The 22,565-nt window shown below is 44.4% G+C and overlaps 1 protein-coding gene across 3 annotated transcripts in view; it reads left to right on the top strand.

Moving 5' to 3' along the window:
- MACROD2 (mono-ADP ribosylhydrolase 2) overlaps positions 1 to 22,565 on the top strand; it is a 2,798,553-nt gene that overhangs the window by 2,070,613 nt on the left and 705,375 nt on the right. For all 3 annotated transcript variants that reach the window (XM_073672205.1, XM_073672203.1, XM_073672204.1), the window contains exon 8: positions 6,236 to 6,309. In XM_073672205.1, the coding sequence (XP_073528306.1) occupies positions 6,236 to 6,309 (74 nt within the window). The remainder of the gene's footprint in view (positions 1 to 6,235; positions 6,310 to 22,565) is intronic.

Below are 22,565 nucleotides of genomic sequence, written 5' to 3'. Positions count from 1 at the left end.
AGATGGGTATATTAAGAGTGATTCTCTGTGTAACGGAAATTATATCATTAAATGGAGCCTGTCAGCACAAGTGCATCTTCCCACCTACTTGTTTTTCATCTATCTCTGCCCTTCTTTGGCTCTATAAAGCCAAAGCTGTCAATCAAAGAGGAGGTGTTGTAGAAGTAGAGGAGAAAAAAAGTAGATGGAAAGGTGCCCTTAAATGTTTGCCCACTTTAAGCTACATATCGCCACCAGAAACCAATAAGCCGTTACTTCTGTAAGAGACGGAAGTTGTATAGTCTAGTAAAATCTGTACCTGCTATCAACTTTGCCTGTTCCTGTTCAGTTTCTTCAGTAAAGGGAATTCTGTTTTAACAGTTAAGGCCTCCCCTGTTTGTTTGAAAGTAGTAATTTCCTAGAGTTAAACCGCATTAAGACCACTTGCCACCAAGGGAGCAGTAATTATAAAAGGAGACCTCTCACAGTTATACAAGTGACTTTATCACTGGAATTTGGTGTGCAACTACTTGTCTCGTCTATGCACACCTACGTGTTCACTGAATATGGCACACAAAGAATATGGCACATAAATCTAAAGTAGGACAACCACTGGATGGTTAACCTGGCAGGTGTGTGTTGGGGGGGGGATATGCTAAAGCTTACGCTAGTGTGAATAGGGGGGGTTAAATTGGATTTATTTTAAAATATTGACGGACAAACTTTGCCTGGTGGCATAAAAAGCTTGTTCTACTGGTAAAACAGACACCCAGTTCTCTGAATGTTAAATGAACTGCTGACTTAACTTCATAAAGATCTAGCTCATCTATTGCTGACACCACAAAATGATTTCATTCTGTTAGCATGACAGCTGTTCAGTAACAATCCTTCAGAATAAACATTGCTATAGGCTTTTATTTGTCTCTTAATAAAAGCCTGGCAGCTGTTATTAGATATTATCTTGCTATGGCTTTATTCTCTAATTTACGCTTCTGCTATCTGTTTAATGCATTATACATAGTATTTTTCTTCAGGTGTCACTTTTATTATGTTATTATTTGCTTGTGAGTAGAAAGTGACCCAAAAGCATTAAGTATTTATAATGTCTCTTATCTTGTTATTTCTCATTACTTCGTACAAGCATTATAGGCCATTTAAGTATTGCTCCACAGGGCAGTAGTACTGCAGGCTGTGTTTTGCAAAACTAGGTCTTGGCAAGAAATATTGAATCTGGGACTTGGAGATTTCTCAAACCACAGGTCCATTAATCCCAACCAGAACTTTTTGCCAGTAATGGAGAAGCAAATGGGTTAATTCTGCGCTGCCATGTAGGAAGGATGAGGGATGCCAATTGGAGTGTAAGTGGTTCATTTAGTCAACGCGTTTCGAAGTATACATACTTCTTCCTCAGGACAACCACGAGGAAGAAGTATGTATACTTCGAAATGCGTTGATTGAATAAACCACTTACACTCCGATTGGCATCCCTCATCCTTCCTACATGGCAGCGCAGAATTAACCCATTTGTTTCTGACGCGCCCCCTGGGCCGTGGGGTACCCGGTGCTGGGCCGGTGGATGCTGGGGGAAATGTCACAGTGGCGGTGACCAGGTCCGTGACCCAGGGCGGTCAATAAAAGGGATTATGTATAGGGGATTTATAGAGTTTTTTATAGAGTTCGTGATGCCACCTGTGGAATGCAGCTAAAGGGAGCCGCTGCTGTGGAGCAGGTCCTCTGGAGCTGATGTTAGTGCAGCAAAGCAGGTGTGGCTCTCCACAGGTAGAGCTTAGCTCCAGGGCAGTGTAGATGTTGTTGTAGGTTGTGCTGGACGTTGTAGTGCAGGGAGTGATGGCGCAGCAAGAAACACAGAGACAAGGTGGTGCAGTCCTCTGGGTCTTTACTCACGGTTCTTTCAGTCCAAGTTACAGATGTCAAAGTAACTTCCCGTGCTGTGCTGCGTTTACTCAGTGAGGGGTTCAGTCCACCCTCAGGTATCTCCGGAGTACTTAGCAGGACCCCCTTCTGTGTCTTCTCTCTGGCTGTCTCCCTGAACCTCATACCAAGTGTCCCAGTCCAGTATCTGTGGGCCTTGGCGGGTGACGTCTGTTCCGTCCCCTGGGTCCTATATAGCTACCTTCCTGGTGAGACTGGTATGGAATGTTGGCTACAGGACATGAAATACTGCAGCCTCCGGTTTCTAGTTAAGATGTACAATCTTTTGCTAGTTGAGGGATCTGGTACCCTGTATGCAGCCTGACCCCTCCACCTCCCCGTGGATGCGGGCGTACGGGTGGCCTTCTGCACGGCCCGTACCCCTAGGGTCCCTTCTTCTGTTCCTGGAGCCTCTCCGCTCCCTCTCCTCTCTTCTCTCCTTCTCCTCTCAGACTTGGGCCTCACTGTCCAGGCCTGCCTCTGGAGCAGAGCTCCTACAGAGCCTCTGCTCCTGTTACTTTCCTCCTCCGACTAGACACACTGATCTAAGATGGTGTCTCTACTTGTATCTTTCTTCTATGTGCTCCCCTTAACTACGTCCTCCACCCACACCCACTACATGGTTCCCCTTTACTAGGCCCCCCACACTCCAGCCAGGGACCAGGGACTGTGCTCTCCCGTAGGAGCAATCTCGCCCTGCCCTCTGAAGTGTAGTGTAATGAATGCAGGTGTTAGGGTCCTGAGCTGTAATCCTTCCTTACCTGAGAGTGAGATACCACACCTCTGGCTGAGATGCAACACCTCTGTGGCGACCGAACCCTCAGGGGCGCCACATTTTTCCATTACCGGCATTTTCATCTCCTCTTGGGTCTGCAGTCGCCTAAGCTTTATTAGTGGTTATGTGCACACAACCCGACCAGGTGAGCACTAACAAGTTAGTTTCTCAATATTATTACCCAGATAAGACCCTATTTTTGCGCTTTGTGTCTTTCCAGTTCTCTCTTGACTTGAACCAGAACTGTTTGTAATGGAGCCCTACATACCACCTGCTACCTGCCAGCATCACCGGTACCTCTTCTGATTAGGAAGCCTGGCTTAACATTATGCGTGCATCATGATAGCGATGCAGTAGGGTAACAAATCAGAAGATAAATCTACGGTGTCACGGAATAGGATCCTTCTTTGGGACCTATTGACCAGAAGTGCCATGCTTTTCCTTATCAACAAATCAGAAGAGGCATTGGGGGTTCTGGCAGGTAAGAGACAGTTCACAAGGGTCCCATTGGACGGCCATGGACTACTGATCTGGCCACTGGACCAGAGTCATATAAATCAGTTCTCTCATCTCTAGCTTTGGGTTGACCAATCATTTGCCAAGATGTCTTGTAGATTTTAGGGCTTTCAGACAGATCGGTGATTGGTGAGCGACATAGAACAGCTGTTTTTATGGGCCACTGCTTCGTGCAGTACAGCCTTTGTTAACACCTATGCTTAATATTGTAGCTCGGGCCCGTTTCCTTGAGTAGGACTGTGAAGACATGGGGTCTTCGGTGGGCGTAATACTACTCAGACAACACAGGGTAAGGGTAAAACAGTGTGGCAATACTTTATTGAACCACAAAGTGGACAATAAACACATTGAACAGTCACAGCAAATGCCCAAAATAGTACAACATTACACAGTCTCACCCTTCCACTGGCCCGCCTGGGATAGAACAACTGTGACTTTGGGACTTCCAGGGCCAACTACCTCAACCAGTGGCTCCTCGCTTATGGTGGGCCCCTACAGAGAGAAGGTAGCTGCAAGCTTAGGAAGCTAGCAGTCCATCGAGGTACAAGGTCAGGAGACCCGAGGGTCCCACCCTGGTCTCTCCGAGATTTTCCATGGGGCTAGATAGCCAGCTTGTCCCAATCTGGCTTCTTTGAATGTCTCCATGGGTTCCAGGCGACCGAAGAATCCCACCTGGCAACCCCAAACAACATATCCATGGGGCCAGGTGACTTCATCGTCCCAACCTGGTCTCCCTAAATGTATCCATGGGCTCTCTGATGGTCAATGGAGCAGATCCGTATCTTTCCAGTCAGGGCCATATACCTTTAGACTGAAATCATGTAGAATCCAAATCTGTGTCTCTTTGCTTAAAGCCATGCTTCCAAGCTAATGGTCTCTGGAGAGTCTGATCTTTGATTCTCCTTGTAAGGTCTCTCTGTTTCAAATATTACTGCTACAGAAGAATATCTCCTTTTTAAGTACACATCCACAGATCAAGGGTTAGGGTGGGCATTACTCAAAGGGCTCAGGTCTCATTGTTTGAACTAATCAAGTTACATAGTTGGTACTGCATGGGCTCTTGTAAATAAACATAATTGTTTCCAAACGAAGACAAGTCAACATTCAGTTTTATACAAATACTGGTCTGTCCTTCTTGACCAGCCACAGAAATATACATAAATTCACAAGTCACCATAAAGATTATAGTGTATTTCTCTTGGCTTAACAAATATAATTGTCTGGCTGATTGCGATTATAAGCTGTATCCTCACAGCTGTAATATGAGTCAAGGCCACTAATATATGAAGAGTTGTGTCTATTAAAAACTTAAAGCCCTTTTTTATTTCAGCATTGGAGTGTTGCCACTAATGTATGTTCCCTGCCCCTAGCAATACGCTTACCAGCCACCGTCTTCAGCTGCTCCCGGCATTGCTCCGGTCCCAATCTGCCATCTTATGACCACAACTTGTGAATGACCATAAGTCAGAGGTAATAGTCACAAGTTCTCTGTATAAGTCTATGAGAGCCTTGCTCTAATTCTCATAGACTTACATTGAGCAGTGACTTCCGTCTCACCCAGATAACACTGGAGTGATCCGGCACGTCATAGCCCGCAGAAGACCGACCGGAGCGGCGCCAATAACAGATGAAGATGGCAGCTGGTAAGTATAGTACTGGGGGCATGGAATTTAGATTAGTAGAGCGTTATAAGGATATGGTGCCCCTTCAAGCAGATGATCAGCAGTTCTGCTAAGGTTTGGACCTGTACTGATGACCTACTGTAGATACTCGTGTATAAGCCGACTGTTTCAGCACATTTTTTATGCTGAAAAAGCCCCCCTCGACTTATACTCGAGTAAGGGTCCCACTCAGGGCAGGCGTCCGCACCCGAGCAAGTGTCGGGCCCCTGAGCAAGCGGGGGGCACCTCTCCCCGTTCTTCCACAGCTCCGGCGTCCTCCTTGTCTTCTGACACTGTGACGTGTCAGGGCAGAGGGCGCGGTGATGTCACTATAGCGCGTTCTCTGCTCTGAGGGTCACAGTGCAGAGAGCAAAAAGGTGGTGATGCTGAGGAGTCCGGAGCAGAGCAGCGGCAGAGAGGAGAGGTGAGTATTTTTTTTTTTTTCTCTTAATCAATGGAGTAATATATGGAGCAATTATATGTGGTGCCCATTAATTATATATGGACCCTTATGTGGGGCCCATTAATTATATATGGAGCATTATGTGGGGCCCATTATATATGGAGCATTATATGGGGTCCATTATTCTGTATGGAGCATTATATGGGGTCCATTTTTCTGTATGCATTTCCCACCCTAGGCTTATACTCGAGTCAATAAATTTTCCCACTTTTTTGTGGTAAAATTAGGTGCCTCGACTTATACTCGAGTATATACGGTATCCTAAAAATAGAAAATATTTTAAAGAAAACCCCATTAATTCAGTTCTGATTCCACCATTTTTTCTAGAAAGTTGCACAGACCATACAAGGTTATTAAGTATTCAGCTGGGGATGTAATCACACTTCACTTTTAAGATGTTTGTTTAAAATAATTATCATTAATGGTAACAGTCTACAAGTCTTGCCAGAATCATTGGAAGGTTATTCCTTGTAACCATCCAGACAAGAACGATGGCGACAGTTTGAAGAATTGCAGGGGATCATTTCAGTGTAATTAATGCAGCCATAAAAGTTTTAGCCATTTCCAGTATGAAATATGGACATCCCCTCCTGTAACATCTGCTGCTGTTTCAGCCACTCCCTTTCTTGGAGCTCATATACTGTAGGTGACCTAAATAAATAAATGAGGGAAAATTGGCTTTCATGCATTAAACTTTTATCCTTCAAGGAGTATTTACAGCAAAGACTAAAGTAGGACAAACGTCCGAGGCTGCTAGAAAAAGATGTATTTCAGGTTTAACATCGAATTATACATGCTTTATTAGGCATAACGCTCACATACAGCTCAGCAGCTCTGAAGATTTTCCCTACAAATCTCAATATTTATTCTTCTCTTAATTTTTTTTTTTTTGTCTTTTTTCAATCATAGGATTTCCAAATGAGCCAGCAGCTATCATAGCCCTGACTACCGCCAAAGAATGGTTGAAGAAGAATCGGGACGAGGTAGGCCAAGTCTTTTCATGACGTAGAAACATTTGCTGCAAATGCTTTAGAGTTTATTTACACATTGGGGTCTATTTCACACAATTTTTTTGCTTCTAAAGTTGCAAAATTTACACTATCCACTATTCTGTGTATTTTGTGAATTGTTGTGTTAGTAACTAATTTTCATTTAAACCTGGTTGACCTAAGGAAACCACCATTAGCCCACATTTACTAATAACTGAACTATTATTTGTAGCAGTCAAAGTGTAGAGGGTCATTGACGATATTTGCACCAAGTTTATTGAAATGCTCAGCCCTCTTAATTTGGGGGATTTCAAAGTCTCCAATAGGCAAAAAAAACCCTTTTATTTATTTTACTACTGGTATTAAGAGAGGTAGATTTGCACCATAATTTTACTAAAGTAAAAAAAAATTACTTAGTGTTTAAATCAGGTTCCTATGTTAAGTTTTTTTTATTACATTTTGCATACATTGTTTATAAAAGAAAAAAACTGAAAATTTGTCTTTTTGACATTGACCACTAGGCTTCATGTTAGACTCACACTTTCTGTTTTGTATAGAAGCCTTTTCATCACTCTCATTATCATTACAGATAGTAACAATGAAATGTAACACTTCTATACAAAGTAGGTAAAACAGGATCATGGACTGACAATAGGTGATGGCCACCGCTCACATTCTTCCCCTGCATGCGCAATGACATATGCCCAGATTACAGCATGACCAGATGAAATTTGTATACAAAAAATAGGGTCTGAGTTAGTCTATGGCTGCTAAAGTCCATGTGATGCGAAGAACAAGAAGCAAGAGTCTAATCTTAGAACTAAAGGCCAGATTGGAAGGTGCAAGGATAGATGAATGCGTGGATGGTGATATGTAAAAAAAAACTCTAACATTTTTAAAAGTTACATTTAACATAAAAACCTGATGTAAACAATTGGTTATCAATAGGCAATGGGTAATAAATTCAGCTAAAACTAAATCACTCACTTTTCAAATTTAGTGAAATGTTGCAAAAAAAAAAATTCACTAATTTAGTCCATTTTCCAGTGCACAACGCACGTCCTTGCTCATAGCGCGCTAAGAGCAAGGATATGTATTGTCCAATATGCGTCTGCTATTTTACATACGTTTGTGATGTTTTTCATGTAAGACGACGATAAAGAATAGGGATTTTCATTTTTAGATACGTAGAGTAGGAGTTTTCACATTACAAATTACTGTATTTATATGGATGAGATTTCAAAAATACCATCCACACGCAGCATATGTTTACCGAGCGATAAAGAAACATGCTTCTCATTCGGTTGCTGAAATGCTGCAGTAAGTCCACAATAAATCTACAAGTAACAGATGTGTGGTATTGCCTTAGATTTATGGGGGAGGTCAAAGATGGCAAAAAAACACAAGACTCCATAAGTTATAGCCTAAATACTGGCCAATGACTTAGAGTATGAACATGACTTGTAAGCTGAGATGTGATATTTTCTTTACTGGGGATCCTAAAGTGTCAGTGTCAAACTCAATGCCCACGGGCCGAATCCAGCCTGCCACTTCATCTTATGTGGCCCGCAAGGTCAAGACACAGAAAGATCGCCTCTCCACTTTCCCTGTACGTAGAGCTGGTCAGAGCAGTGTAGACGTGTGCGCCGGAGCTTAAAATCTAAGATGGCACCAGCCCCTTGTGTGGTGCCGCCCCCTCTGCTAAGTACTGGCTGCAATCTACAGCTACAAAGCCAGCGCTTAGAAGAGGGGGAGGCGCAAGCACAAGGAGTGGATGCCATCTTTGAAACCAAGTGAGCTCAGTCAGCCGGCACAAACAGTGGGTGCAGTCAGCCAGCACAAACAGTGAACGCAGTTAGCTAGCACTTTTATGTAGTTCCATTTTGGACTCTCAGTTCTGGCACAGCTCTTTTATCCCTACTACCCAGGGACAGCTGTCTTCTAGCCCCTGGCTTGTCCATGCATTGTAATCTATGCTTGTACCATATTGCACAGACGTCTGCATGAGTCCTTACAATTACAAGCGGCCCTTTGAAGTCAACCATAATGCTGATGTGGCCCTCGGTGATGAGATAGCAAAGGCTTAGAGTTTGTTCACATGACATCTCTCTCAGACTGATTCCACCAGGCTTCAAAAGCTGTGAATCTGCTAAAAGAAGTGGCCAGTCAATTCTTCTGGCACTATTTTATTTTTAAGAGAAAAAAAAAGATGTCGGCAATGATGACAAAAATGTCGACAAAGAATACGCTTCTGAATAAACACGGCAGCAATTATCTGAAGAGTCTTTTGCTTCAAAAACTCAGTGGATATATACTGTCCAAGCGCTCAATTAGAACATCGCAGTGAATAGAAGAAGCTATTGCCTCTATTTGATTCTGCAATCATCTGATCGCCGGATGCAGCCCAGCGGTGGTGGACCTGACGGGTCTAAGCAGACCCAGATCAGCCATGCCAGTAACTAATATCACAATAAGGATCTGTTTTCACTTGTAACTAGAGCTCCTGAGGTAAATTTTCAACCAGCCATTTTGAACCAATTCCTTTAGGTTTTCAAGATCTCGGTTTCTGACCTCTAGTAGAAATCTTTATTGTTTTCATCTAGCAGATAAAAATCAGTGTTGAGCATGCGGTGGACACATGGGCGCACTGCTCCGGAGGTCATCACATGACCACTCGTTCTCATCCTCCTGTATTATACAGTGAAGGTTCCTACTAAATGACAGCAAGCAGAGATGTTGAAAAAATATGAATTGATACAAAAAATATGTTGGCAAAATAGTATAAATTTCTAGTATACAGTGATTTTAAAATCATGGTAGAAATGCATAAAGCTTACAGAATCCATTTAAAGGGTCATCTCATTTATGGCATTTTCATAAGAAACTGAATGCCATAATTGTCTGTAGATACGTGTCTCACCGCTAGGACCTGCACCTATCTCAAAAGCAAATGGTGACCCTCATCTATCACATAATTATGGCGATGGAGCAATCTCTGTACATGTGCATGAATGTACATATATATAACAAATATATGTATATAATATATATGCATGAGATAATATAGTATGTTCACCTTTTCTGGAGCTGTGCAGTGATATACAGCATATGTTTATTCTCTCTGAATGTAACATGATATAAACATGTCCAGGATGAGATTTATGCACCAGTAACTGAATACTCTGATTACTTTGAAAAGTCTTCTGTATCTTGTTGATTGATTGCAGATTCTTTTTTCTCTCATCTACACTATAACACCGCAGAGCATGATTACATAACTAGCTGAGCAAAAAGATGCACTTTGCATCCCAGAGTATTTTTATCTTTGCAGAATTTAATGTAACTCTTAGTATTGTGAAGTACTATCTCAGAATATATATACCGTATATTTTTTATATAATTTTTAATGCAAATTGTGGAGATCTTGCAAGGACTTGGGAGGGTTATATAAAATAATTACCAGTATTTACTATGTGGGATAACCCATCAAGAATCCTTACTAACAAATCCTAAAACTTAACTTTTATTATGAATTAAAATAGTGGGGTAATACTAAACACGAAACATTCTGTCCCTTTATTGCCTAAGCGATTCTAAAATAGTGTAGAGGCGATTGCCAAAATATCACTAAGTGACACCCCGGGGTGTCAACATTATAAGGTCGATAGGACAGTTTTTACTGAAGCACGTCTCCCCAACATGTTTCGCCACCAATGTGGCATCATCAGGGGATGGGACTATAGCAAGAATGGCGGCCGGCCAAAAAAGCCTCATATATATATAGGCTTTGTGCTGCATATAAGAGCCAATGCGATTACATGCATCTTATTGCAGGAAGTGAGTTAGGTAAATCTCAGCCAACCACAAGCGAGAATAGCTTTTACCAGCAAACAAAACACCTTATGTGTTATAAGAAAGGCTATCATAGGTTCACTTTTCCTTGGAGTGTCAGCTTCAGCGTTACCATGCTTGCCAGCTACCAATCAGAACCAGTGTCGACATTCGTGCACCAATCAGCTATTTGATCGTCATCAGTGATGTCATCGTGACATGGCGCGACATGATTGATAGCGTGATACACCCCTTCATAGATGTCTCCACTACAATGATTGGCTGGTTATAATAGTGACATGGTGCTTCCTGACAGGAGCTCATATGATGCGTCGCCTTGGATACCAAAACTATTTAGCATATCAAAATTGATTAATATTAGCACCATATCATAATATTAGCCACGCAATTAAACAGTAGAACGCGCCAAACTTTGGCATAAATTACAACAGAAATATAATTTTCCTCCGGTTTCTTTTACTTTATAGCTAAAGGGAGCTGGTGCCCTCTGACCATGTAAAAAATATATACTCTGAGCCCCCTGAATTCTTTTAAAAATATACAGTTTGCCCCCTGAATATATAAATAAAAATGCACACTGAGCCCCATGAATACTTACAAAAATATACATTATGCAACCCGTATTAATCCCACTTTCCTCACATCGGATGCCCCCGAGTGGTCCTGTGTTCTGGCTGCTCTCCTTCTAAATGACACTGGTGGTACAATGACATCATTGCGTTGCCATCATCTTAGAGACATCATGTGGGGCTAGGCAAAAGCTAAGAATGGCTACCTGCAGCGCCGCCGCCTTATTCAATTGTATCCATGTTTTAAACATTCAGAGGCAAGTGAATAAATAAGCACCTTCCCACCAAGAGCCTGCGCATCACTATTTTTAAGTGTCGTGTTGTGGGAACCCCGGAGGTTTCAGCAGCACCCTGGTTTGGAAATACTGGATGATTGTGATAAGTTGGATGTGGGGTTTGGTGCTTTGCATCAGAAACGCTGATCTCTAACTCCACTGATAGAGTTCTACTTCGATAAGACACAATGTGAATATAGGCATAGAAGAGGCTGCTCCTGCCGCGGACCACCACCTTTAACCCCTCTGTTGTCCTAAACGCTGTCTGTCTGTGTATCTCTATGTTCCAAGCATTGGCATTTGAGAAACTGCTCGTACAGTCGAGGCGGCCGCAGGTGAGCAGTTAACTAGAAAATAACAATGATTCAGTAACAGAAAATGGAGTGTGTCACAGGAGGTCTGCCAACCCTCAGTGGAAAATAAAGCAGGAAAGCAGCGACTGCTGTGATGTCGTGTGAGTAAAGACGTGCGGGTCCTGCTCTCTCTCTAAGATACCGAGTGGCAATCACAATCACCCCTTCTATTTCGCAGTCTAATTACACCGGTGATACAACCTTTTATAGAAGCAGCAGTAGGCCTACTTTCATCTTGTAATTCATGGGAAAAAAGGTGTCTTTCGACATTTGCAAAATGAAAATAATTACTTCTCTCCGGGTTCCATATTCCAGTCAGTCTCTGAGTGATTTTTATATGGTCCCTTAAGCCCAACTCCAGCCATCATCCCAACAGACAAGTCATTTTACAAAGCAGATAAGAAAGCTACCATAGGGACCGCGCGGTACGTGTGTGATGTCTGGCTGCTATTACACTGCGAGCAAGATAAAGAGACAGACAGGGAAACCACACTGTTATAACCACCCAAGGCTTCTGCGGAGGAACGGTTTTATTTCCATTACCGTCCTTTGCTCCCAGTGAGGAGAAGCTGAGCCGTCCTTCACATAGAGCAGCAGGCTTCCTTTGATATCTTGTTGTATATACTGCAATACTCCAGTATTCCAGTATACACCATAGCTGGGCTTCAGAAGAGTACCAAGACGGCAGTCATACGTTATTTTTAATAAAATATTTTATTCTCTAGCTCTGTATGTAATTTTTTGTAACAAACTCATTATAAATTGTTAAAAGTGCTCATGACATAGTCATGTGTCTTGGTTAAAAAAATGAGCAAAAAAGTTCCTGTCTTACAGGAAAGTTTTCAACATGTCTTTACATTTGGAAGTAGCAGTATGACTGTAGAGTCGCTTCTTTCTCAATAAAAGATTATAACTTTTTTCTAGAAAGCAGTTATGCGAATTCTGGAATAGAACCTATATGCAAATCAGCCTGGAAGTGCACTAGGGGCGTGTCAGTATACGTAGAAGAAGCATTCCAAGGGTATTGACATGCCCCCAGTGCATTTCCAGTCATGTGCATATGACTTATATGCCAGATTTCTTATGACTGGTACACTGGATCTCTACAAAACCAAAACATTTATCATTATTATTGTGGGACAAGTGCCTCTATATGCATACTAATACTTCTATATGTAAATGCTACGCCTTTCCATGCTGAGCCCCCTCTATGCTTCTCTTCTCCATACTGAACCACCTATACTGCCCTCTTCTTATACTTAGCGACTCACACTGCCACGCATCCATTCTGACTTTTGCACTATCCCTCTTTCTGTAAGCACCCCTAACAGTATAAAAATATTACGGGCATCAATGATCCAGCTTCACTTGTGAGGCATGAATAGTTAAAATCCATTATTTATTGGTTGTGATTAAAACCTGGTCATACATTGAATATTTTGTGCACTTTATCATAATGATTTAATTGCAACCAATAAATAATGGATTTTAACTATTCATGCCTCAAACGTGAAGCTGGACCAGGTGAGCTGGTCTCCTTTTTCACTAAAAGTCCCACAATCCCCCCAGTCTACAGTAAAACTCTCCCTAAACTTCAGTCTACAGTAAATTCCCTGCTGAATTTTGGCTTTATATGCTTACCTGCTCCCTGCTCCAGTTTATTTTCCTTCTGTGTTGCATTCTCCAGTGACTTCTGCAGCGTGATGAGGTGACCTCATGCTGCAGCGATGTCAGCAGCGTACGTACACTGCCACATTAGGGCAGGGAACCAACTGGAATGCCTCTGACCCCGGCAGTGCTGGAACGCTCAGAGGCTCTTTTGTATTTGTCTTGTATCCTGGTGTAGTTCCCCACAATCCCCCCGCCCGCCCAAGGCATCGGACCTCCGGTGCTTAGGGTCTGGATAGGTGATAAGGTATTTTGGTAAAAAGAAGTTATTAGTGAAAAAGAAAGCAAGTTCCTTTTGTAATTATTTGTGACTTAGTTGTCAGATGGTCTAATAAATTTACTTTTACTTTTCTCACTTTTTTTTACTAATTTTATTTTTTTTATCTTATAACATTTTCTCAGCACACTCTTCCTCTTCTACTGCAGTAGGCCAACGGTTGGCATCATTAGTTGCTCTTCCGGGCTTTATGAGGACTCTTGCAGACAACTGTCCATTAGGATATACATTCACAGGAGTTGTAGGCACAGTCTCCGCTTGGAGAAGTCACGCTGTCCACCATGTACATAGCCTTCAGAATAGCATGCAGGCCGTGAGCAGGATCTTCAGTTTTGGAAGAAGAGGTGCATCATTGGTCGTATTCTGTGAATGTGGATAACAGGAATGACAATAATAAAACAATAATAAACTCATTTGATATAGTAAGGACTTATAACTTTATGAATATGATCATGTTTGCTCTCCCATGTCGACTAAGTTATTACAGAAAATTGCCTTTGCTCACTTATTATTTCTTTTAATACTGGCTATAATCTTAATCTGCCATTCAGTGTGATGCTGTGAGTAGATAGAATAATGTTTCTCTAGGATATGTGCTTCCTGACATGTACTGGACACTGACAATTGTATAAATGTTGTGTATACTGTTACAATACAAAGATATGTACGTACATTTGGTAATGGAATCAATAGATCGCATCCACTTAATATTACAGCCGGGATTGAGTTTCTGCAGGTTTTGTTGGATTATTCCAGATTCTGGTCTAATATCTGATATCTGGACTGCAGTTCTATCTTAGCGTCTGTGTGGATAGAGTATGATGACGATGAGATAAATGGTCCTGGTCTTGGGTGGTGCTCAGTATGAGCCGTCTACCGCTCCATTTTCAGCATTATGCTCTCTCATCATCAATGTTTATCTATGGAGAAAGAAAGAATAGACATTAACTGAAAAAAAATGAACTGGATTATAATTGATATGCATGCAAAATATAGGATAAAAACAAAATGAACAATATACCCTGTTATAAGTAAGAGCAACTGTGCATCTAAATAACATGGGGTACTTATTAAACACCATTTCTGATCAAAAAAGCAGGAAAGCCATCCCACCAGCATCAAGGTGTACCCAAATCGGGATGGTCCTAAACTCTAGTATTAAAACCTTACCATGTGTCAAGGTAGCATCAATGTGAATAAGGGCAGAGCAGAACCGTGTCCCGAATATGGGCACCCAGCAATGAGACGCTATACAAACGTAATGTTTATATGTTTGATGCTGGTGGGATGGCTTTTACCCTTTTTGTCATGAAAAACGGTGTTTACCAAGAACCCTGTGTTATTTATATGCACTATTGCTTTTACTAATTTACTTACAGCAGGGTATATGTTCATTTTGTTTCTATCTTAAGAAAATCTTGAAAATGGCAGGAAAATCAGTTATTAGAGGAAGGGCATGGATTATTAGAGAAATATTAGATCCTTGTCTTCAGTGATCTTTTGGTGTCAGAATATAAATTGCATTAATATAGTTTATAATTATATGAAAATAATATCTCTTCTTACCTGTTTTCACACCTTGCATACATGTAGATGTCGTCAATTGTGTGATACATGCTCACTGGTGGAAGCCCAGGGTGAACACTGATGACCTATTGAGTGTAGGACATCCACAGGAGACCATGTCCATCATTTGCACTCCGTCACAATTCCAGCGGGCAGCATGGCACATTTCTGTGCTAATGTGTTTCTAAGACGCTCTAAAGATAGAAAATATACAATAAATATTAGTTGAAAGATACTTTACATCATAAGTGCCAACCTGCTCAGCCACATTATGGGGAAGGCAGAAGACACAATTGCCCTGGAGCTTTGGAGTTTTCACTAACTATAGGACGTAAAGTAACTCCATCACTCGGGCGGACTCTTCTGATCTATTGACCCAGCAATTTCTAGGTACACCCCTGGCAGTCACTTATTATATGTAGTGTATCCACTGTTCACCTTTGGGACACGATAAAAAGGTGCGCCTGAAGGCTTTTCAATGATCCGATTTGTTTAACAACTTATAGCCATGCATGTGTGTTTCTCTCCCGTTTGGATGCCATAAAAGTTTCAGTAACTTCAGTCTGGCCCTAACAATCTGTTACTTCTATCAAAATGTCATATTTTTGCCAAATGATTGCCATGTGAAACTTACCTGCGGAGTCACAGACTTTTTCAGACTGCTCATCCTGGGAAATCGATCCTGATAGATATGGATACAATGGGCACATGTTGCCCTCAGTTTTCTACTCCACGTTATTTGAATGGAAGCAGGAACCTAAAGATGATAAATCAAAATGTATTAAAACTGTTCCTGCAGAAAATGCAGTCCCTCCTAAGACACTATAAAAGGAGGTATAACTTGTGGCTACTGGTCCTAAATACTCCCTTAGGCACAAGGGCGGGGGTGACTGCTACCTCTGCACCTCTATAACTCTGCATTTACATAGAGGAATAGTAAAATGTATTTATTTATTTTTTTATATGAAAGTTTACATGAAGAGTTACAGGTAGCAGAACATAGATGAGGATGTACAACCCGGTGATTATAATATCTTACCTCTTTCTCAAACATGGTGCAGTTGTAGAGCTTGAACAGCCGCGTCACCAACTCATGTTTTGTCTCCCAGAAATCCATCATGTAAGGAGATGTGGATGATGTAATATCTTTTAGGGAGCTGCCGTGAATGTCACACAAGGTCTGCAAAGAATGGAAGGTCATATAGTAAGCCTACAGAACAGAACCCACAGAACATGTGAGGCTGCAGGACATGTCCTGTATGAATTAGGCTAATGGCTGACAGTGTGTACCAGCAATCTGTAGCTTAGAAGTAGCCCATAAAGGGGGAGTGAAGATTCAGCAGATGGTTGCGACCATTACTCAATCGGTAAAAAAAACTGTTGGGGACAAATTTCAAACTGCATGGTACATTAGTTATCAAAGTCCCAGCAGGTCTTAGGATCTCCATCAAAGCAACCAGGAGGAGGCAGATCTGGAGGAGTTCCCCAAGTAAAACTCCTGGATGTCTCCCTCCAGCATTCCTGTGGTCTCCTGGATGTCCGCTAGCACCCTGCTTGCCTGCGCTTTCCAGCATTCTGATTGCCTGTTTCTCATTGTCTGGATATCTCTTGTCTATCTGTGGTTTTCTGTCCCTCAACTGTCCACATCCCGTGTGCCCAATCTTAATCTGCTATCTTTTCTAATGCTTTGAGTTTATAAAACATTTTTGTTGTAGGATATGTTTCTTGACTTGTACCGGACACTGACTATTGTATAAATGTTGTGTTTGCTGTTACTATACAATTTAAAGAACATATATACTTACATATGTTAGCTGAAGCAATGAATCACTTCTGTTTGCTAGTACAGATCTGATTATGTTTCTGCAGGTTATGGTGGAATTTTCCAGATTCAGGTCTTATATCTGGACTACGGGTCTCCCTGAGAAGTGGATGGTCCTCATCTTAGGTGGTGTTTAACATGAGAAGTTTGCCTCCGCATTTTTGGCAAAATGTCTTCTCTTCACACATCTTTGTGAAACGGCCGACCCTAAGGAGACAAGAAGAACAGGGATTAGCAGACAAGAAAGAGCAGGAATATCAGTTATTAGAGGAAGGGAATGGATTATTGGAGGAAAATTAGATCTCAGTCTTCAGTAATGTCCTGATATAATAATATTAGTTGCATTAATGTAATATCTTTATAATAATATAAAAATTAAATATTTCCTTACCTGCGTTCACACCCTGCACACACATAGTTGTACGTGTATTTGATCTCATATGTATGATATGTGCTCACAGGGGGTAATTCGGGGTGGACATGTGCGACCTGTTTAGTGTACCCTACAAAGAATGGACCATGTCCATCCACTTGTACACCATTCAAATGCCAGCAGGCGGCATGGCACATTTCATGCATTAATGTGTCTCTAAGGCGCTCTAAAGATAGAAATAATACAATTACTACAAGTTATAAAGATACTTTACATCACAAGTGCTCACCTGCTAGGCCATATTATCGGGAAGGCTCAAGAGACATTTGCCCTGGAGCTTTGGACATTTCACCGACTATCGGATCTGAAGGATCTCCATCACCCAGGCTGACTCTTCTGATTCATCAACCTAGTAATTTCTAGTTACAAGCCTGATAGTTACTATTTATGTGTATTTTATCCACTGTTCTCCTCTGGATCCCCCACACTTAGGGAAAAAGGGGCCCAAAGGTTTTCAATGATCCTATCCAGTTAAGACCTTATAGCCATGCATGTGTGTGTTTCTCTGTTTTGGAAGCTATGAAAGTTGCAGTAACTTCAGTCTGGCCCTAACGACCTGTTTTTTCTATTAAAATGTCATGTTTTTGCCATATGATTGTCATATCAAACTTACCTGCGGAGTCGCACACTTTTTCAGACAATTCAATGGTGGAATATAGATCGCCATCCTTAAAGTTGTTAATACACTGTCCAGCGGCTACCCTCAGTCTTTTACTCCACTTTATTTCTAGATTTGACTCAGGGAGCTAAAGATGAGAAATGAAGAAATAAAATACATTATATCTGTAATTCATAGAAAAACAGCAGAAAACGCAGTCCCTTCTAGGACACTACAAAAGGGAGGTATAAGTTTTGACTACCGGTCCTAAAGACTCCCTTAGGTACCAGGTCCCGAGGTGACTGCGACCTCCTCCGCATTTACATGGAGGAATAGTACAGATAACAGAATATAGATGAGGATGTACAACCCGGGGATTATAATATCTTACCTCGTTCTCAAACACGGTGCTGTTGTAGAGCTTGAACAGCCGCGTCACCAACTCGTGTTTGGTCTTCTGAAAATCCGTCACATAAGGAGATTCAGGAGATGTGATCTCCTCTAGGAAGCAGCCCTGGATGTTACAAATAGGACTAGAAAGAACAGAAGATCATACATGAAGCCTTAGGTTATATCTCAGAACATACAGAGCATTTAGCTATTCATTTATTTTCCTGACAATTTAGAAGGGATTTACCGATTAAGGATCAAGTCACCTGTGATGAAAGCCGGCCGGTGGGTGCAGCTCTCTGGCGCCCCCTTACCTCTCAGGTCAGTCAAGGTACTGCACCTAGAGAAAGTAGTGCCAGGAAGCTGCAACCAGCGCAGGGAACACGGTAGTGTGTTATCCCTTCAACGTCACTACACAGCACAACTCGCTAGCGCCCTCTTAGCCTCAGGTCAGTCAAGGAACTGCACCTAGGATAAGCGGTCGCCAGGGAGACTGTCCTGTAACCTACTGGGTATCGGGGCCCTCTGTAGTGAGGGCGGTATATATATCTTCCTTGGCCGCGCCAGGAATATATATATCTGAACCTCCGACCGTCACTACCAGCCTTCCCCAATCCCCAGTTGGTATGCTGCCACCAGTCCCTATTTTAGATATACGCCCAGTCCGTGAATGGGCCTATATCGGGTCAGGAACCAACCCTGGGTAGCGTTTTTGGCTTGAGCCGAGCTCACACGGACGTGCGTTCGTTATGCAGAATAAAAGGCAGGCCCACAATTACTTGAGGTAATTGATTATAATAATACACTAGATACACGATATACAACTAAATATACACAGGTATAAGGTCAGGCTAAACTATACAACAATGGAATACAACACACAGAATCACCACAGCATATCAGTTACCGGTTTCTTGATTTTCTTGTGACGCAGGGAGAGGATTCTGCGGTCGCAGGCACGGTTCTTTGTTACAGGCTGAGGCCTACCACCGCATGGTCAAACTGCTCCTCCCCTTGGTGGCCTCAGCTGGTGCTCAGATGTTCAGCACACCACTCTTGGGTCAAGACTGACTTATCTCTTGTCTGTCCTGCTATCTTACCTGCCCCGTCCCGCCCACTGCTGGTGAGGTCAGCTGGCTCAGTCTCCACCCTCAGGTCTAACTTCGATCAGAAGCCCAAATTCTATGGAACCCAATAACTTCTTCTGGGATGGTCTCATGATACCCCCAGGGGTTCCCATGGATTCGGGCCGCCGTAACCGACCTTTTGATATCAATTATGATACCATACGGTCCTCAGGAATGGCTCCGCGCTATATCTTGGCTTCCAGAGCACGTACAAACGTCTACCGCGGAGGCTTGTGTGCGCAATGGCTCCGGGACGCCGTGATATTTTTTTATTGGCCCATCCCATGCAACATGCGTGTACTTTTCATGTTTCTATATCTTATGCCTCCATGCTTGTGACAGACAAAGAAACTAGTCCTATGGGACAAATGGTCAGGTACAGATAGACGAAGCACCCCCCCCTGCTGGCTGTGTTTCCTCTCGAAGTCTTTGAAGCTCCTAGCATTCAAGTGTTAAGTAGGCTTCTTATCTTACAGGAGCCTGGATGGGGGGAAACTATCTAGTTGACGTTTTAACAGAAGGTCCCAAGGGTGGGGGCTGCTGAAGTGTGGCCATCCCTGGATATGATTTATCATTACCAAGATGGCGGCTACAGGTTCATCACACCTCCCCCTATACGAGGGCGCGAGGGGGTAGCACATTCCTGTGTTCCCCCGTGCGTCCTTCTGCACCCTCCCCTTGCCGGGATAACCCGTCAGCGTTACCGTGGTCACGGCCTCTTCTGTGGCGAATGGAGAAGTGGTACTGCTGGAGAGCGAGGCTCCAGCGTAGCAACCTGCCATTCGACCCAGAGACCGTGTGTAACCAGCTGAGGGGGTTGTGGTCCGTCTCCACGGTGAAATGGCTCCCGTACAAGTAGGGCTGCAGACGCTGCAGGGCCCATACAATTGCCAGGCATTCTTTTTCCACCGTGGAGTAAGCCACCTCCCGGGGCAGTAGCTTCCTGCTCAGGTACAAGACAGGATGTTCCTGGCCTGTCGTGTTGACCTGACTTAGCACAGCACCGAGGCCAAAGTCACTGGCGTCGGTCTGTACCACAAACGGCCGGTCGAAGTCGGCAGCTTGCAGTACAGGGGAGCTACTTAGGGCGGCCTTGAGTGCCCCGAAAGCTGTCTCGCAGGCGACTGTCCAGTCGACTGCGACGGGCAGCTTCTTCTTGGTGAGGTCCGTCAGGGGCTTGGCCAGGGTGCTATAGTGTGGGACGAACCTCCTATAGTACCCGGCGGTCCCCAAGAAGGACATCACCTGCTTTTTGGTCCTAGGAGTGGGCCAGGATGCGATGGCATCCACTTTCCCAGGTTCTGGCTTCAGAACCCCCCCGCCTACCCGGTGACCCAGGTAGAGGACCTCACTCATGCCCAGCTGGCACTTTTCCGGCTTGATGGTCAAGCCTGCCCGGTGGATCCGACCGAGCACCTGCCGCAGGTGCTCTAGGTGATCCTCCCAAGTGGGACTGAAGACTGCAATATCGTCCAAGTACGCAGCCGCGTACCCTTCAAGTCCCTCAAGCAGCGTATTGACCATCCGCTGAAAAGTGGCAGGGGCATTCTTCATGCCGAATGGCATCACTGTGGACTCGTACAGTCCAAAAGGGGTGATAAAGGCAGAGCGTTCCCTTGCCGCGGGGGTCAGAGGAATCTGCCAGTACCCCCGGCTCAGATCCATGATGGTCAGGTACTTAGCCCCGGCCATCCGATCGAGCAGGTCATCGATGCGTGGTATGGGGAACGCATCGGTGGCCGTTACAGCGTTGAGCCCCCGGTAGTCCACGCAGAACCGTGTAGTTCGGTCCTTCTTTGGTACGAGGACTACAGGCGAGGCCCACGCGCTGCTGGATGCCTGGATCACCCCCAGCTTCAGCATCTCGTCTATCTCTTGGCGCATGTTTCCCTGCACCTCGAAAGAGACCCGATATGCTGAACGCCGGATCGGCGGGTGATCGCCAGTGTCCACGTCGTGGACAGCCATCTCAGTCCTTCCGGGCAGGCTGCTGAACAGCCCCCGGAAGGGGTGCAGGGTGGTCCCCAGCTGGGACCGTTGGTCCTCCGTGAGCTGGTGGCCAACCCCCACATCCTCGATGGACCCACCCGCCTTGGCTTGGGTGAGCAGATCCAGGAGGGTTTCTACCTCTCCTTCCTCGGGAAGGTTGCACACTGGGTGGGCAGTCGCTTCCCGCTCATGATGAGCCTTCATCATGTTCACGTGGAAGGCCTTCCTCCTTCCACGGGCGTGATCCAGGGTGACCAGATAGGTGACGGCATTGAGTTTCTGGTGCACGAAGTAGGGACCTTCCCAGGCTGCCTGAAGCTTGTTCTGTGGTACGGGGACCAGTACCCACACCTTTTGACCCACCTGGTAGGTCCTCTCACAAGCATTCTGGTCGTACCACCGCTTCTGGTCGGCCTGGGCCTGGGCCATATTGTCCTGCACCAGCTTTGCCAAGGCCATCATCCTGTCCCGGTGGCGCACGACATACTCGATGACCGACACCTCGGGGGTGGCCAAATCCCCTTCCCATGCTTCCTTCACCAGAGCCAGGGGGCCCCGTACCCGTCGCCCGTACAGGAGCTCAAAGGGGGAGAACCCCGTTGAGGCCTGCGGAACCTCCCGGTAAGCAAATAGGAGGTGTGGGAGGTAACGCTCCCAGTCTCTCCCGTGGGAGTCGACCAACATCTTAAGCATCTGCTTTAAGGTGCCATTGAACCGCTCACACAGGCCATTAGTCTGTGGGTGATACGGGCTGGCCACCAGATGTTGCACCTGCATTTGCTTACAGAGGGACTCCATCAGCCGCGACATGAACTGGGTCCCTCGGTCGGTGAGCATTTCTTGGGGGAAACCCACTCTGGAGAAGATCTCCAGTAAGGCGGTAGCCACCTTGTCGGCCCGAATGGACGACAAAGCTACCGCTTCCGGGTACCGGGTGGCATAGTCCACTACCGTGAGTATGAAGCATTTCCCGGAGTGGCTGGGAGTGGACAGAGGTCCAATAAGATCCACAGCGACCCTCGAGAAAGGCTCTTCGATGATTGGCAGAGTTACCAGTGGGGCTTTGGGGCGCGGCCCCGCCTTCCCCACCCTCTGACAGGTGTCACACGAACGGCAGTAGGCACCCACCGCGGCTCCCATCCCAGGCCAGTAGAAATGCTGAGCTATCCTGGCCTTGGTTTTAGCGATCCCTAGGTGTCCGGCCATCGGAATCTCGTGTGCGATCCGCAACAATTCCGCCCTGAACGGATAGGGTACCACTAACTGTCGGTCCCTGGGCCACGCCTCCGGTGAACCCTGCTGGACCGTTACCCGGTACAGCCGTCCCTGGT

The sequence above is a fragment of the Phyllobates terribilis genome, unplaced genomic scaffold, assembly GCF_046119375.1.
Source record: "Phyllobates terribilis strain yellow unplaced genomic scaffold, ASM4611937v1 Scaffold_3__8_contigs__length_932513732, whole genome shotgun sequence".
Lineage (NCBI taxonomy): Eukaryota > Metazoa > Chordata > Amphibia > Anura > Dendrobatidae > Phyllobates > Phyllobates terribilis.
The sequence above is the reverse complement of the archived record's forward strand: the minus strand, read 5'-3'. Positions and strand labels throughout refer to the sequence as shown.